The sequence below is a fragment of the Ipomoea triloba genome, chromosome 13 (assembly GCF_003576645.1).
Source record: "Ipomoea triloba cultivar NCNSP0323 chromosome 13, ASM357664v1".
NCBI lineage: Eukaryota > Viridiplantae > Streptophyta > Magnoliopsida > Solanales > Convolvulaceae > Ipomoea > Ipomoea triloba.
The window spans coordinates 28,906,847-28,921,513 of NC_044928.1; the positions used below are offsets into that span (position 1 = coordinate 28,906,847).

The 14,667-nt window shown below is 34.9% G+C and overlaps 2 protein-coding genes across 6 annotated transcripts; one reads left to right on the forward strand and one right to left on the reverse strand.

The window, feature by feature from the left end:
* Positions 1–1,725: 1,725 nt before the first annotated feature.
* On the forward strand, positions 1,726–8,140 carry LOC116001644 (sodium/hydrogen exchanger 2-like). Of its 2 annotated transcripts, none has more exons than XM_031241538.1 (15): positions 1,726–2,012; positions 2,182–2,481; positions 2,611–2,729; positions 3,486–3,583; positions 4,042–4,101; positions 4,207–4,253; positions 4,337–4,531; positions 4,615–4,661; positions 4,956–5,022; positions 5,131–5,231; positions 5,349–5,450; positions 5,560–5,698; positions 5,773–5,835; positions 6,024–6,107; positions 7,395–7,712. In XM_031241538.1, exons 2-15 carry the CDS (start codon positions 2,308–2,310, stop codon positions 7,710–7,712), a joined length of 1,614 nt encoding a protein of 537 aa, XP_031097398.1. In that variant the 5' UTR covers positions 1,726–2,012; positions 2,182–2,307. The 2 variants fall into 2 exon arrangements, with proteins under 2 accessions (XP_031097398.1, XP_031097397.1); XM_031241537.1 differs by having other exon boundaries at positions 1,728–2,012; positions 2,204–2,481; positions 7,395–8,140.
* Positions 8,141–8,759: 619 nt separating this feature from the next.
* LOC116001734 (vesicle-associated protein 2-2-like) lies at positions 8,760–13,508 on the reverse strand. 4 transcript variants are annotated; one of them, XM_031241666.1, is made up of 10 exons: positions 13,440–13,489; positions 13,091–13,195; positions 12,726–12,787; positions 11,982–12,052; positions 11,651–11,732; positions 11,062–11,174; positions 10,794–10,976; positions 9,754–10,401; positions 9,490–9,567; positions 8,760–9,156 (listed from the first exon to the last, which is right to left on the reverse strand). In XM_031241666.1, exons 3-10 carry the CDS (start codon positions 12,775–12,777, stop codon positions 9,037–9,039), a joined length of 1,347 nt encoding a protein of 448 aa, XP_031097526.1. In that variant the 5' UTR covers positions 12,778–12,787; positions 13,091–13,195; positions 13,440–13,489; the 3' UTR covers positions 8,760–9,036. The 4 variants fall into 4 exon arrangements, with proteins under 4 accessions (XP_031097526.1, XP_031097524.1, XP_031097523.1 ...); XM_031241664.1 differs by having other exon boundaries at positions 12,726–12,796; XM_031241663.1 differs by lacking the exon at positions 13,091–13,195 and having other exon boundaries at positions 12,726–12,796; positions 13,440–13,508.
* Between the last annotated feature and the right edge of the window lie 1,159 nt (positions 13,509–14,667).

Genomic DNA, 14,667 nt, shown 5'->3' on the forward strand with positions numbered 1-14,667 from the left:
TTTGAATTTTACTTTTTATAAACTTGATTAATTTTGTTATAGTAAAATATATGAAAGAATAAAAGATGACATGGGGATACCATGTCGATAAATTTTAATATTTTTACCAAAACTGAATATAGACTCAGTATTGATTTTTTTAATATTGAGTATATTTAAACAAATCGTTATCATGTTATCTAATTTAGAACGAAATCATACAAATTCTGTCTATATTAAAACTTAAATGTATTGATGTGGTAAATAAGGTGATGCCCACAAATACATACTAGTATCGAGGTCAGATTGCGTAAGAATCATTTTTTTGTCTGCTTGTTGATTTAAGTGCCTAAGCTCGATGTCTGGCAAGAGGTCAGACGATCCCGAGCTTGTATAGGTTATGTGAAAATGCCAAAAGTCTCATCTCCTTGTCATAAATGTGGTATTTATATATAGGGAAGGAGGGACACATGTCAGGCGTTCCGCATGATTGACATGTCACATGTGTTGCGCATGCGGTGGGTAGGCTCGGGAACAGTGCCTTGACGACCACGTGTTCTAAGATTCCTGACTACCAACTGATGAGTTATCCAGATTCACATGCCCGAGCAAGCCTGTTTGAGTGGGTCGTCCTGACCTGAACTGGTCGGGACAGGTCCATAAGCAATGAAATGCTACTACAAGTCTACAACCTCGATTCAGCTCGGTCGTCGCCTTTTGGTCGAGAACGTTGAGCTAGTTGGTCGGTAAAGATCAGGAACGATCCCTCTCGGCAACCTGCCCAAGTTCTGAACATATGTATAGTACGAGGAGGGAGGTATACTCGAAAAAAATCCATATCAAGTATAAAATTAGGCGTTAGAAATCTTAGTTATATTTTTAAAATTTATATATTTAATTAAAGTTTTGCTAAAAATCAGTACATATTTTTGGCAATTTGCTGTAATTAAGGGATGTTCTAATATTCCACGCGTTATTCGGAACAATGATGGTCTTATTGGCAGCCACGTTCTTCTGGCTTCTGCATCTTCATAATCTTTTTTTTTTTTTCAATATCGTGGAAATACATCATAGATCCTACGTACTTTTGTTGTAAAAACGAAAATACTAATTAGACTAAATTCTCCTCCTTACTTTTAGGGTGCGTGTTGAAAATCGAAAAATGATCTTTCAGTAAAAATAATTTTCGATTAAAGGAAAATAGCTTTTTTTTCTAATACTATTAACTCTATTAGAATGCATTATCTATTCATAACTACTTTCTCAACCTATTGAAAAACAAAAGTCAATATTGCTTCCACTGAGGCTCAAACCCACCACCTCCCGTATAAAGGGAAGGGTTTGATGCCACTGGACTACAAGGTCCTAGGCAAAGGAAAAATAACTTAGTTTTTCTAAAAAAAAATGACTTTTTTTGAAAAGGGAAGTGAGGAAGTCATTTTTTGGATTCAATTACTTTATTTTTTTCTTGACTTGTTCCGAGAATGTTTCCTCAACTTTCTTTGGAGAATGCTTAAAAAGTACGAGTACAAAATTTAAAATTTAACTCTTGTTCGAACATTTTAATTTGAGCGGATTATAAAATATCTAACTTTTAAATAGTGGTTACAGATTTTTTCAAGTTTAAAACAGGTCCCAGCATAGCACAACATCAACAATTGAGGCGCTGCCACTTGTCCACGGGGTTCAAAACCACCAGTGGCTGAGATCGGCGTTCTGGGTTTGAAGTTGAGTCTCTTTCTCCATGCCAGCCAAACTATATATTCCTCCATTTCTCTCTCCTCTCCACTGCTTACCCAACTCTTCCTCTCTCTCTAGAGGAATCGGTTGCTTCAAAAGTTGATTAGGCGAAATTCGCTTTTTAGAGGCTAAAAGCTCGTGACAGTAGAAGAAGCAAAGTTTTGAGAATTTCACAGGATTTGGCTGGAGTTTTCAACAGATTGTTGAGGTTTTCCTCCAATTTGAGATCTGGTTGAACTTCGCGGTGTTTTTCTAGCTCAGTTTCAGCGCTGCTCTGAGTCCGATTTCCTCCGGTAAGTCCTTCAGCTAAGCTTCGTACGTGTTTGTGTTTTTGTTGAAGTGTAGTGTACGCTTCAGTTTGTGAAGTTTCGTGTGATTGTCTGATCTAAGCAGTTCAATCTCTTTTGTATATGCACGTGCTATATGTATAAAAGCCTTGAATGCATATTAAAGTTGTTTCAGTTTCTGATTTTGTGGAAAACAGGAGCGGATACCGTATGAAATTGCGAGAATTTCGAATTGAAGTGCTGGAGAAGCTTGTTTGTTTAGTGGTGAATTGCTGAAGATTTTATAAAAGGAGTTGGGAAAATGGGAGTTGACGTTGGGACACTATTGTCGAAGATGAATCTGTTAACAACCTCCGATCATGGCTCAGTGGTGTCCATAAACCTATTTGTGGCTCTTATCTGTGCGTGTATCATTATTGGCCATCTCTTGGAAGAAAGCCGTTGGATGAATGAATCCATTACTGCTCTCATGATTGTGAGTTTGAATGTTTATTGTTTGTGTGTGTGTGTGCCAGTGTCAATTGATTGCTTGATTGCTGTTGAGAATAAGTTAAGTTCTGTTTTTTATTTTTTTTAACATGTATTTCGCCTTTCTGGCTGGCAGGGAATATGTACTGGTGTTGTTATTCTACTTACCTCCGGAGGAACAAGCTCACATATTTTAGTTTTCAGTGAAGATCTTTTCTTCATCTATCTTCTTCCACCAATCATTTTTAATGCAGGGTATGCTGTGCTACATCTTTTATGTGATTCTATTATAGTATATGACTTTTGTACTCAGTGGAATATATTCATTTTTTAAGGGTGTCAAACATTTCCTTTGTGCTTATGGTTTAAGAAATTCTGCCAAAGTGGTGCATAATTAGGTCATTTTTTTTTTTTGGATTGGCAGGGTTTCATCACATTAACTTTCTGCCATTGCAATCAATGAAGTTGAAAATCACATAGGGAGATTTTTGAAAATCACGCATCTCTTCCACTTTTTTGTTTCCATTTATTATTTGTTCACAAACGGTACCAAATGTTTTGGTCCAGAATAGGGGGTGGCATAGAAACAAATAGGCCACTAGCTTTAATGAATCGGAAAGTGTGGTTGTCCCTTTTCCTATATATAAAATTTATTATGTCACCCTTTCGCTATGGAGTAATATAGAAAATGTGAAAATGACCAAATATCTAAAGTTGAAAATCTTGTTTAATTTAAGATAATCTCAAGAAGTCTGTTTTTGAGCAAGAACTTAGGTGGTTATCAATTATGTCGTATCTGATAATAGTTTCTTTTATCTTCATTTTGCAAACTTTACATTACATTTTGAGTTAGTTTGCACACTTTTTCTCAATGAAGCCTCATTTTATCAATCACACAAATTTTCTCTTTGAAGCAGTATTATCTAATATATTTTGTTTTAACTGACTGCTACTATTATTTAAATTGCATCAATTACTCATTTTCATTTTCACCCTTTGCAATGTTGACAGGTTTCAGGTGAAAAAGAAACAATTTTTTCGTAATATCTCAACTATTATGCTTTTTGGAGCACTTGGTACCTTGATATCCTTTATCATCATATCATTGGGTAAGCTACTCTGTCTACATGTATTCCTTGTAATTTTTATTAAGTATGCTGAATCCTCTTGACCCAAACCCGATTCACAGATGAAGGCATGAAGCTACTTATAGCACTTAGTCTTTTAGCATGCAGCAGTTTGAAATGACTTATAACACTACCTCATTGATTTGTAGCAGTTTCTTATGACATTTCCTTGACTGTTGCTGTTCCTTACACTTTTAGCAATGCATAAACTTGTAATAGTGCTCTACCTCATGAAACTCGGATAGTCACATTAATTTTTTCTGTAAAATTAAAGAAATTAAAAATGCAACAATTCCAAAAGTCTTGTATGACGTATGTTCTCTTGATTTGTCATTTCAAGGGTGTGAGGATAAATTTATAATACACTGGTAGACAAGACTCTACTGACTTGTTTTCATGATGGTTTTATTAGTAATGAATATCCTTTTTCATTTAACCAGGAGCTATTGGCATCTTCAAAAAAATGAATATTGGCTCTCTCGAGATAGGAGATTATCTTGGTACTCCTGCTTCCTTTTCCTCTTTTTTTTGGTTGGTTTTTTTTTGAAATGGTGATATGATTTCTGCTTCTGTCTCCTAATCAATCTATCTTTTTCTGTATCCAGCAATTGGAGCAATCTTCTCTGCAACAGATTCTGTGTGCACTTTGCAAGTAAGTATGCCGCTGTCATGCCTTTGGGAGGTTGGAGTACTAAACATTTTTACCCAACCTTATGTATTTTGTTGATTATATAGGTACTCAATCAGGATGAAACACCTCTACTCTACAGTCTAGTTTTTGGGGAAGGAGTTGTAAATGATGCCACGTCCATTGTCCTGTTCAATGCAGTTCAGAACTTTGACTTATCTAACATAAACACTTTGGTGGTTCTGCAATTATTTGGAAACTTTCTGTACTTATTTATCTTGAGCACTCTCCTTGGAGTCGTCGTGAGTCTCTCTCCCTAGTACAGTATAAGATATTTTGATCATTGATTGATGTGATGATAACATTTGGTTCTCATCTACTGCAGGCGGGTTTGCTGAGTGCATATATTATTAAGAAGCTCTACTTTGGAAGGTTTGAAAACAATTTAACTTGTAAATGTGTTTTCACAAACCTATTGTAGGATGTCTGTAATTACCAAAGTATGGGACATCAGTTTTTGTCTATGAGAGTGAAAGAGGAATTGACATTATGAATAAGCTTTTAACACAATGAAGAGTGCTGTCTGTTCTCATGATATGTGGATTACATCACATTCTGTATGCTAAAGAAAGAACTCACAAATGTCTGGGAGCAATTAACATGTCACTTTGTTTTTTGTTTTTTAACAAAACTACTACATATTGCTAACTGTGTTGTGTATTCTAGGCATTCCACTGATCGTGAGATTGCTATTATGATTTGTATGGCTTATTTATCATATATGCTCTCTGAAGTAAGTGTTCCTAAACATCCCCAACTGTGCTAAATTTAGTTTCTTATTATTTGTCATGGAGTAATTAGGAGTGTAATTATTCTTGCACTGACAATTAATATTTTGCAGTTATTTTCTTTAAGTGCCATCCTCACTGTCTTCTTCAGTGGGATTGTGATGTCACATTACACCTGGCACAATGTCACTGAAAGTTCTAGAGTCACAACCAAGTATGTCATTCTATAACAATCCCAAGTTATTTTACTCTCTGCTGCTTTTTTCTGGAAGCAGATTAGAAGTTGTTGTAGTGACTATCTTTAATGTATTGTGTTCAACTTGTTTTGCAGGCATGCATTTGCTACATTGTCGTTTATTGCTGAGATATTTATATTCCTTTATGTTGGCATGGATGCTTTAGACATTGAAAAATGGAAGTTTGTAAGTGACAGGTATGCTTTCCATCATTAAAGAAGCTTGTCTCATGGTAAAACTATATATAGATGGAGTTTTAACAATTGCTCGGTGGATGCCTTACTTTTCACAATTCTTTCATTTCAGCCCCGGAACATCAGTTGAAGTTAGCTCAATACTTTTGGGTCTGGTTTTGGTTGGAAGAGCAGCTTTTGTATTCCCCTTATCATTTTTGTCCAACTTGATCAAGAAGTCCCGGGGTGAAAAGATTGGATTTAGGCAGCAGGTATGAGTCTAAAACATCCAACTTATGCTTATTTTTCTATTTATACGGTTCACTGATTTACTTTACTTCTACAGTTTATAATATGGTGGGCTGGGCTTATGCGAGGTGCTGTTTCAATGGCTCTTGCATATAACCAGGTAAGATGTGTGGCTCTCTATAATTTGATGAATATGTTGTCTGATGCAGATGATGGGCATATAAACGTAGACTAGCAATTATAGTTCTACTTGTGCTGCCTTTCAGTAGTTTCCCATCATATCATTGCTGTGGGAGTGCCTCGAGGACTAGGTTTCTTATCTTAATTTATTTACATAATATTCTGCAGTTTACAAGGTCTGGCTACACCCAGTTACGTGAGAATGCAATAATGATCACGAGCACAATTACAGTTGTTCTTTTCAGCACTGTGGTAAGGCACTCTCATCTTCAGTTTACATTTTGCTGTGCCCGTATATATCATTAAAGCAGTTTTACTCCATATACCACAACTATGATAACCAGCCTATAATTTAGTTAACACAGGCCACGTGGCCACTAGTTCAATATTTCCATGTGGTATAAAATAAATCTAAAGAGAGTGCACAATAAAAAACAAAAAACAAAAAGTGTAGTCTTTGGCAAAAGTTGTCGATGGTTCTAATTCAAACCATATATGGAAATGCACAAAGCCTTGTTTGGCAATTGGCGGTTAGCAGATTGTGTTAGCGGTTTAGACCAGCAGATTGTATCAGCGATTTGTAAAAAAATGTTTGGTAAAATTAGTTGTTTAGGGTTAGCGGTTAACATTTAAAATGACCTATAAAGGTATACATAATAATAATAAATAAATAAATAAATAAAATAAAATAAAAAATAAATGCGGCTCCCATTTGTTTTCCCACATCGGTGGGAAAAGTGGGATTGGAGCGTTGAGGCTCTCCATAACATTAAGCTTGCTCATCCATTCCCACATCGGATGGGCGAGCATTGAAGAGCCAAAAGGCTCCTCTATTAAAGGAGGAGACTTAATGGCTCCCCTTTCCTCAAAACACCAACTGTAAAGCTGCAAATGTAGTGTTTGCAAATTCAGCGGTTTGGAGCAAAACATTGTTCCAAACTGCTGAATTACCAATCTTTTTTTTGGGCGTTTTGACTGTCAAAACGCAAAAAATTGGTGGATCCGCCATTTACCAAATAGGGCCAAAGAGAATATAGAATATGGCATGAAACCAATGTTGTATTAGATTGCTTTGGGGTAGTATTACAACGGAATATAATGCTTGGGTAGTATAGAGTAGCTAATCTCCAAGCTAGTACAATGATCTAAGCTTAAATAACTAAAGCTACAATGGACAAGAAGTGGCTGAGCAAAGTGCTAGGCCATTAACTCTACATTCTGTAGCTGATCCAAGTCTTTTGGTCTTGGCAACGGTCCACAACGGCTAGTTCTTAGTCTCAAGTTAGTTGGATTGACTAGGTTTCACGGATTGAAGCTCCATGGGCTAAGGCGTGTTGGGCTGTGGATGTCTCAGTTGAGTCTCGGACCCTTCACCCCAACATCCCTCATTGGCCCAAAACCTTGGGACTCGTGCTCCTTGTCAAATTATCCAATCAATTGTGTATTGAAACTATACGATAAAGTATCTAGTGATTCTTTTGTCCTTTTTAATTAATATTAATAGGATCTTGCATCTAAATCCTGTTGGGGCTCGTACAGGTTTTTGGTTTGATAACCAAACCTTTGATCAGAATCTTGCTGCCCTCACCAAAACACCTAAGCAGAATGGTGTCTTCCGAACCAGTCACTCCAAAATCATTCACTGTGCCTCTTCTGGATTCAGAGGTCGACCTAGATGGCCACGTGCCACCACGTCCAAACAGCTTGCGCATGCTGCTGACAACACCGTCCCACACGATCCACTACTATTGGAGAAAATTCGACGATGCATTCATGCGACCTGTCTTTGGTGGACGAGGCTTTGTACCATATGTCCCTGGCTCACCTACTGAACAGAATGAACCACAATGGCAGTGAAAGAGAAGCACACTGCACTACACTATCTGCCCCGTGAACAGAACAGAACAAACAACAATGGGCGCACTGAAAGAGAATGCACTATCTGCCCGCCCATCCTAGACATGGGAAGAAAGTTTGGCTTTTGTTGCGTTTTGTAGTTTTGTTTCCTGTTAATATTTTTTGAATGTCTTGAGTATATCAGCACTGATAGCATTAGGGTGTCGACTTTATAGATTGGCAAGTAGAAGTGTGCTTATTTTTGGTATGTTTTCACTTTTCAGTTAGTTCTTTACTCTGGGCTACACTGAGCCATTCATCAGTATATGGCATTTGCTGAATTCCCAATTCTGAGGCCTTTCTGTAAACCACCAAATTGGTGTGTAATTTGTATGTAAACACGTCTTCATGTTGTATTTAAAATTTCTGAATTTTTATTTATTGATTTATTTATTTTCTAAATGAATTTCAAAGCCTCTCCCTACTTCCCTAGTAACCTTAGGGCATCTCCAAAAGAAGACACCAAAGGCAAAACCCCATTTTGGTGTAAAAATAGTGCAACTTTACTCCAAAGAAGACCCCAAATTCTACACCAAAATAGTGAACTTTTTATAATCTTTTTTTCTTTTTTTAATTGTTTTCTTTTAAAAGTTTATATTATTAATAAAGGAAGATCTCATTGAGATGCGTAAAACAATAATAATATTGACTATAGATTAATTAAAAATTAAAAATTAAAATACATAAAAACATAAATTCAATTTTAAAATATTACTCCGTATTATTTATATCAAAATTATATTTTATATTAAAATTATTAAAGTTTAAATTATAAGAATATAAATTATTTTAGTGTATGAATATAATTGTGTAAACGAGTGGGAGATGAAAAAATTTTTGCATAAAAATATTCAAAGAATATTTTCTTTGATGTAAAATTTGATGGAAAATAGTGTTTGGGGTTAGAGATGGTATAACCATAAAACACCATTTTATTTTTATTATATAATAACTTGCAACGGACTAAATTTAGATATTTTACGATAACAAAACATTTTGTAACAGATATAACTAACAATAAGAACTACATTGAACATTTTATAATAAAAACTTCATTTTGGTTGCTATTGCTAGAAACACATTTCACAAACAATCTTATTAAAAATAGAGAAGGCCCTAATCAGTCTTCACCATTCAATTCTGGAAAGCATTTCCCCATTTGAATAATCGACAAGAGTACAATACCACTACTACAGTTACACATGTTTAAGAGTGAGTAAAGGTTTTAACTTAACTTCCGAAAAGGTTCCAACAACCCGATCTGGAATCATGACGTTCTCTTCCATTAAGCACGCAAGAGGAACCCCACAGCCAAACCAACCAGTGCTGTCATGCAAAGAAATAGAGGGGGAAATCCCACTTGAACTTTCCTTACAGTTACACCTGTCTTTTTCCTAAACAAAACCTGCAAAATATCAAAACCCCAAATTTTACAGAAATACAACAATCTTTTTGTGGCATGGCCTAACCCCAATCATTATATTGGGGAGCACGGTTTACATTGCAAGGTGTACCACTAACATACATGTTCAGTTTTTTAAGGTTCACTTTTAATGTATTGTAAGTTCATTCTTAATATACTAGACTAAAAAATTAACCTTCAATATACTAAAAATGAACATTTATATGTGATCTGTGCCTTGGTTATTATCAAGGAAAACAGTCAATAGACATTGGACTTTTATAATAATCCCATTCATAGTTGAGAGAAAGATAAGAGAGAGAGAGAGATACAAACCAATTCCTGCTTTAGATTTTCCTTTTCTTGAGCAATATTTTCCTTTTCTTGGTTTAGTTTTGAAATTGTATGTTCCGCCTGTAATGAACATTTCATAAGTTCCTAGTTCATGCATTCTGATAAATAATGAAACAAATGGGCAATATGTAGCAACACTTGAAATTAAGGAAGAGGAGATTGTAACTGCAAAATTTTCTTCAGTAATAAGAATGTTGGCAAAATTAGGAAAGCGGAAATGGATAAATCAAGAAAGAGAATATTAACCTCAATTAGCTTTGAATTCAGTGCACCTAGCTTTGCCTTCAAATCCTCAATGTCTTTGGAAAATGTAACTTTTTTTGTTTCCACATCCTCAGATGATATTAACTCTGCCTGTAGCTTTGGCTTCAACTCCTCAGTGTCTTTAGAAAATGCTACTTTTATTGATTCCACACCATTCAGAGATCTTGGTTCTACACCTAGCTTCGGCTTCAACTCCTTAAAGTCTTTTGAAGATGTCACTTTTATTGTTTCCACTTCCTCCACAGATCTTGGCTCTACACCTAGCTTCGCCTTCAACTCCTCAAAGTCTTTTGAAAATGTTACTTTTGTTGTTTCCACATCCTCCACAGATCTTTGCTCTACATCTAGCTTTGCCTTCACCTCCTCAAAGTCTTTTGAAAACACTTCATTTGTTGTTTTCACATCCTCCACAGATCTTTGCTCTACACCTAGTTTTGCCTTCATCTCCTCAAAGTCTTTGGAAAATGTCACTTTCATTGTAGCAACATCCTCCAAAGATCTTGATTCTGCAAGCTCATCACTACTGATATCACTCTTAGGATGTGCCAAGTCTGCAACATCCAAAACATTTCCTAACCTTGGATCCTCTTTGCCAGCAGCATTTTTGGTATCCTCACTGTTATCAATCAGCTGCCATTGGGAAACAAATTCAGATCGTTCATTGGAAATTCATCATAATGTGTTAGCAAGAAAACATTTGTCTGGTTCTGTAGGCTATTACTCTATTTATCATCAAGACCATTTCAAGAATGAGACCGCCTTGGAGTTTGTCGGTTAAGACTAACAATGGCAATGACAACTTACTACAGAGTTATATCAGATAATACTATCAGTTCATAAAAAACCAGAGTTACAACAATATACAGACACAACAGTGTGAAACTGGAGATGGATTTGTCTGGAGTTGTAACTTTTTCTGATGGCTTATTTTAAAAATTCACAAGACAAAGAAACAACACTACTTATCCAAATTTGGCTAACTATTTGCATGGAGGTTAAGTTACAATGATCTATTATAGTACCGTATGAGGTGGAGGTAGGTTTTCAACTCCAATTGGCAACTTTTCCTTCAAAGTCGAAGTATTGTCTGGAGACTCTTCCTTTAGGACTCCATTAACAGGCTGCAAAACTGGATACTGAGGTGGGCTGATCAGAAAGACCCTTATCTTGTTCTCTTGGATGTACTTCCCTTCATCTTTTGTGAACTAATGAGAGGAACAAAATATTTAAACTGAGAAACAACTAGATAGTCATAGTAATAGAACATTGATTGTGGTATCAGAATGTTACCATTTCAGGCATAACTTCCTCCATCTTCCCAAAGGGGACAACTGTGCTCTGAATCAAAAATTTATCCTTGCATTGCATATCAAATGGAGCTGCACTCTGAGCTTGCATAGTAACTTCATTACAAAAGAAGATATGTGCCAGTTAGGACATTTAAGAAACACAAACTGATATATATTAGAATAGCCAGTAAAAGCTGATGAGAAAAATCGATGCTAGTCTGTAGCTTCTGGGGCACATAAATTAGATGTCAGTGCAGATAGAGTATGGAATCACAAAGATTTTAGTCATCCCAAATAGGTGCCCTCCTAAAAGAGAGCATCAAGTTTGAGATAAATTTTACAGCATTCATTCTATTATAAAGCCAGTACTCTCATAATAATAATAATAATAATAATAATAATAATAATAACAACAGTACACTGAAATACAATGCCACAACAATTAACAAAGTTAAATTTCCAGTAGATATTTGTACTTTGTTCCTAACTATAGATCCAGAACTCACATAAAAGCAGTATACCCAAATATAAGCATAATTGTGGAGACTTAAACACTATATAAGAAACATAAAATAGGGGAATGCATATACCTCTGAATTCAACTGTTGCTTTTGGCTTGATGATGCCTATATTGGGTCGCACACAGTATTTCTTAGGTGATGTTGTCTTCACCTGCAAAATAACCAGATTTCCATTGGTCTATATAGAAAAGAGTGGAATGCACTCATTCTCACATAACATCTTCAATAAAGGGAAATAAAAAGGAATCATTGTTACATAACTTGTATCAGGGTTTATTTCTGTTAGAGAACAGTCACATACAGATGATTGAGGTACAAGATTAATTAAATAATTGGAATTAGCAGAAATTAATTCCATAGAAACCCCACATCATTTGGTAAAAGTTGAAATTCACTTCACCTTAAAAGCTACATATTGATCTGTAATGTTGGTTAAGTGAACAACACATGAGCTTTGTTTCATCACCTCAACTGAAACAGGAAAAAAGAGTGTCAGAACATAAGAGCATTCAAATGAAAGGCACAAGTACATCTAATGGTAAGCTTATAATATATGAACAACATAACAGAGAAAGACAGAAGAACCTTAAGATGTTAAAAAGGATGATCAAACAAGGCAAAACAGACAGAGAAAAGAACCACGATATTCATATTTCATACTGATACAAAAAATACTAGGCTACTAGCAGCTATAAAGCCTACAAGTCTCAAATCACTCATTCTGCAAATTACTAAAACATAAATAATGTGCCACCAAGAATAAAAGAAGATAAGGCCAAACAAGCTATAAAATTTGTAATATATATGTTCTATTAGCAGGGCCAGTTCCTCTGGAACACAAGCAGAAAGCATGGAGAGTTAAGCAGCAATATAGCTGAATCATAGCTGAAAAAGATTTAGTATATGTCTGTCAATCGCAAAACTGAAATCCTCATTACACTTCACAGATGATCTATCATCCAAATGAAATTAATCATTTTAAGTCACAAGTAGTCAAGTACATTCGATTTTTTCCTTTAGAGATAAAGATTTTCTTCACTCAATAGCCATGAAATACTACATGATCCAGATAGCAAAGTACAAAAATGGAATGAATGCTAAGGTTTTCCTCTCATAATCAGACAAAACATTTTAATGAACTTACAAGTGAACTTGAGTTCAGGAGGCTGAATCACCACCAGCTGTCTGCCTGTCATTCTTCCTCACCTGAAATCCCTATGATGTAACCACACTACAACTTACTACTGGCAATCAGGAAATCTAAATCCACACTCTTATGTCAAGAGGAATGCGCAAAAAGAAAAAGTTCAATGCAATTCAGATACAGCGAAAATGAAGCAATAATTTCATATTTTTCAATTGTCGTTCTCAAAATCCTCAACTAAACAGCGCTCGATTTCAACTCAAATCCCCCTCAAAAGCAAACAATCACTTGCAGACAACTCGAGCCAAACAAACATTCAGCAAAGCAAATGTGAAAACCGAAATCAAACATTCACTAAAAAATACCTCAACTCAACAGATCCACACTCTGAAAAGACGCTTATAGGTAAGGATGTATGCACCTATGTGGCTATGTCTACCAAACAAATACTTCCTCTTCTGTACCAGTACCTATATACACGCACATACGCCACCATGTAACCACCAAAACGACCGGAAAAACTTCAATTACACGAATCGCATTGTTCAGAAAATCAGAAATCCTCAACGAAATGTACGAATTCCAGATGTAACAACAGTGATCAAGGACACAACGTACAATTTACTCCAAAAAATCTATTAAAAATAGCAAAAATATGCATACACATACACTATGTATAAAATATATACATACATTGTAGAGAGAGAAACTTACAGGAAATCGTTGGTTTGAAGGGAGAGAGAAATGGAAGATTAGTTGAGGTGATGGGCTGGTGGTTTCAGTAGTAGTAACTAGTAAGGCTTTAGTGAGATTTTGTAATGGAGCGGTTGAAACTCCGTGCAAAGATCGCCGTTACGGAACGGAACGGAACGGAGACAGTGAAATGGGGTGACTTTATTAACCGGGAAAAAATCGATAAATAAAAAATAAAAAATAAAAAATAAAAATTTAAATTGTACATTTACTCAATTTTAGAAAAGGAAAATTGTAATTCCAAAATGGATGGTTGAGTGGATGAAGTATGATTATTGTAGAATTTATAGTCAATTTTTTTTATTTAATCAAATAATCAATACAAATAGTCCAGAAAATGAGTGGTCGAGGTGAAATATGATTCTCGTACTAGAAAGTTATAAATTTTATTCTTGACAATATTCGCTACAGTGCAGTTTATCTCTCAGGTGTGTTTTACGGGCTATGAGATAGTGGATATGAATTTCTCTTGTCATAAAAAAAAAAAAATTAATGCCAAAGGCCTTGTGGTCAAGTGGCATGAAGTGATTCTCCCACCCTGGACAGATACTACATCTAACAGGGTCAATAGTATTCAAAACAAGAAATCAGTATATACAAATAGTTTAATAAGATTTTTTTTTCTTTTAAGGATAAGATTTTATATTTCTAAAAATACAAGTAACACTTTCCATAAATTATGTATGAGTACTTTTCATTTTTGGTATAGTCTTGAATGAATTTTAAATGACATTTTATTCCATATTTTAGAAGATCCATTTGAAAGTTTAATTATTAACCTAAAAAGGAATTGCATAAAATATTTATAAATTTTCATTTACATACTTAATTTTTTTTTAATATTACTGACTTTATTACATTGTAGTTTTTTTTTGAGTACTACTGACTCTGATACAATGTAGTATCTGTTCATAGCTACTTTCTCAACCTACTGAAGCACAAAGAGTCAACATTTGACTCCACAAGGTCTTTGGCATTTACATACTTAATTATTGATATTTGAAATATAATGTTAAAGAACTTAACATATATATTGGTATTGATAAACACTAATTTATTCTATTAATGGCGAAGATTAGTTCACAACATTACAAGTATTGTTATTGTGCGCAAATTTAGGGTGTGTTTATAAACCATAAAATGACTTTTGAAAAATGAGTTATTTTTCATATAATATTTTCAATTCTAG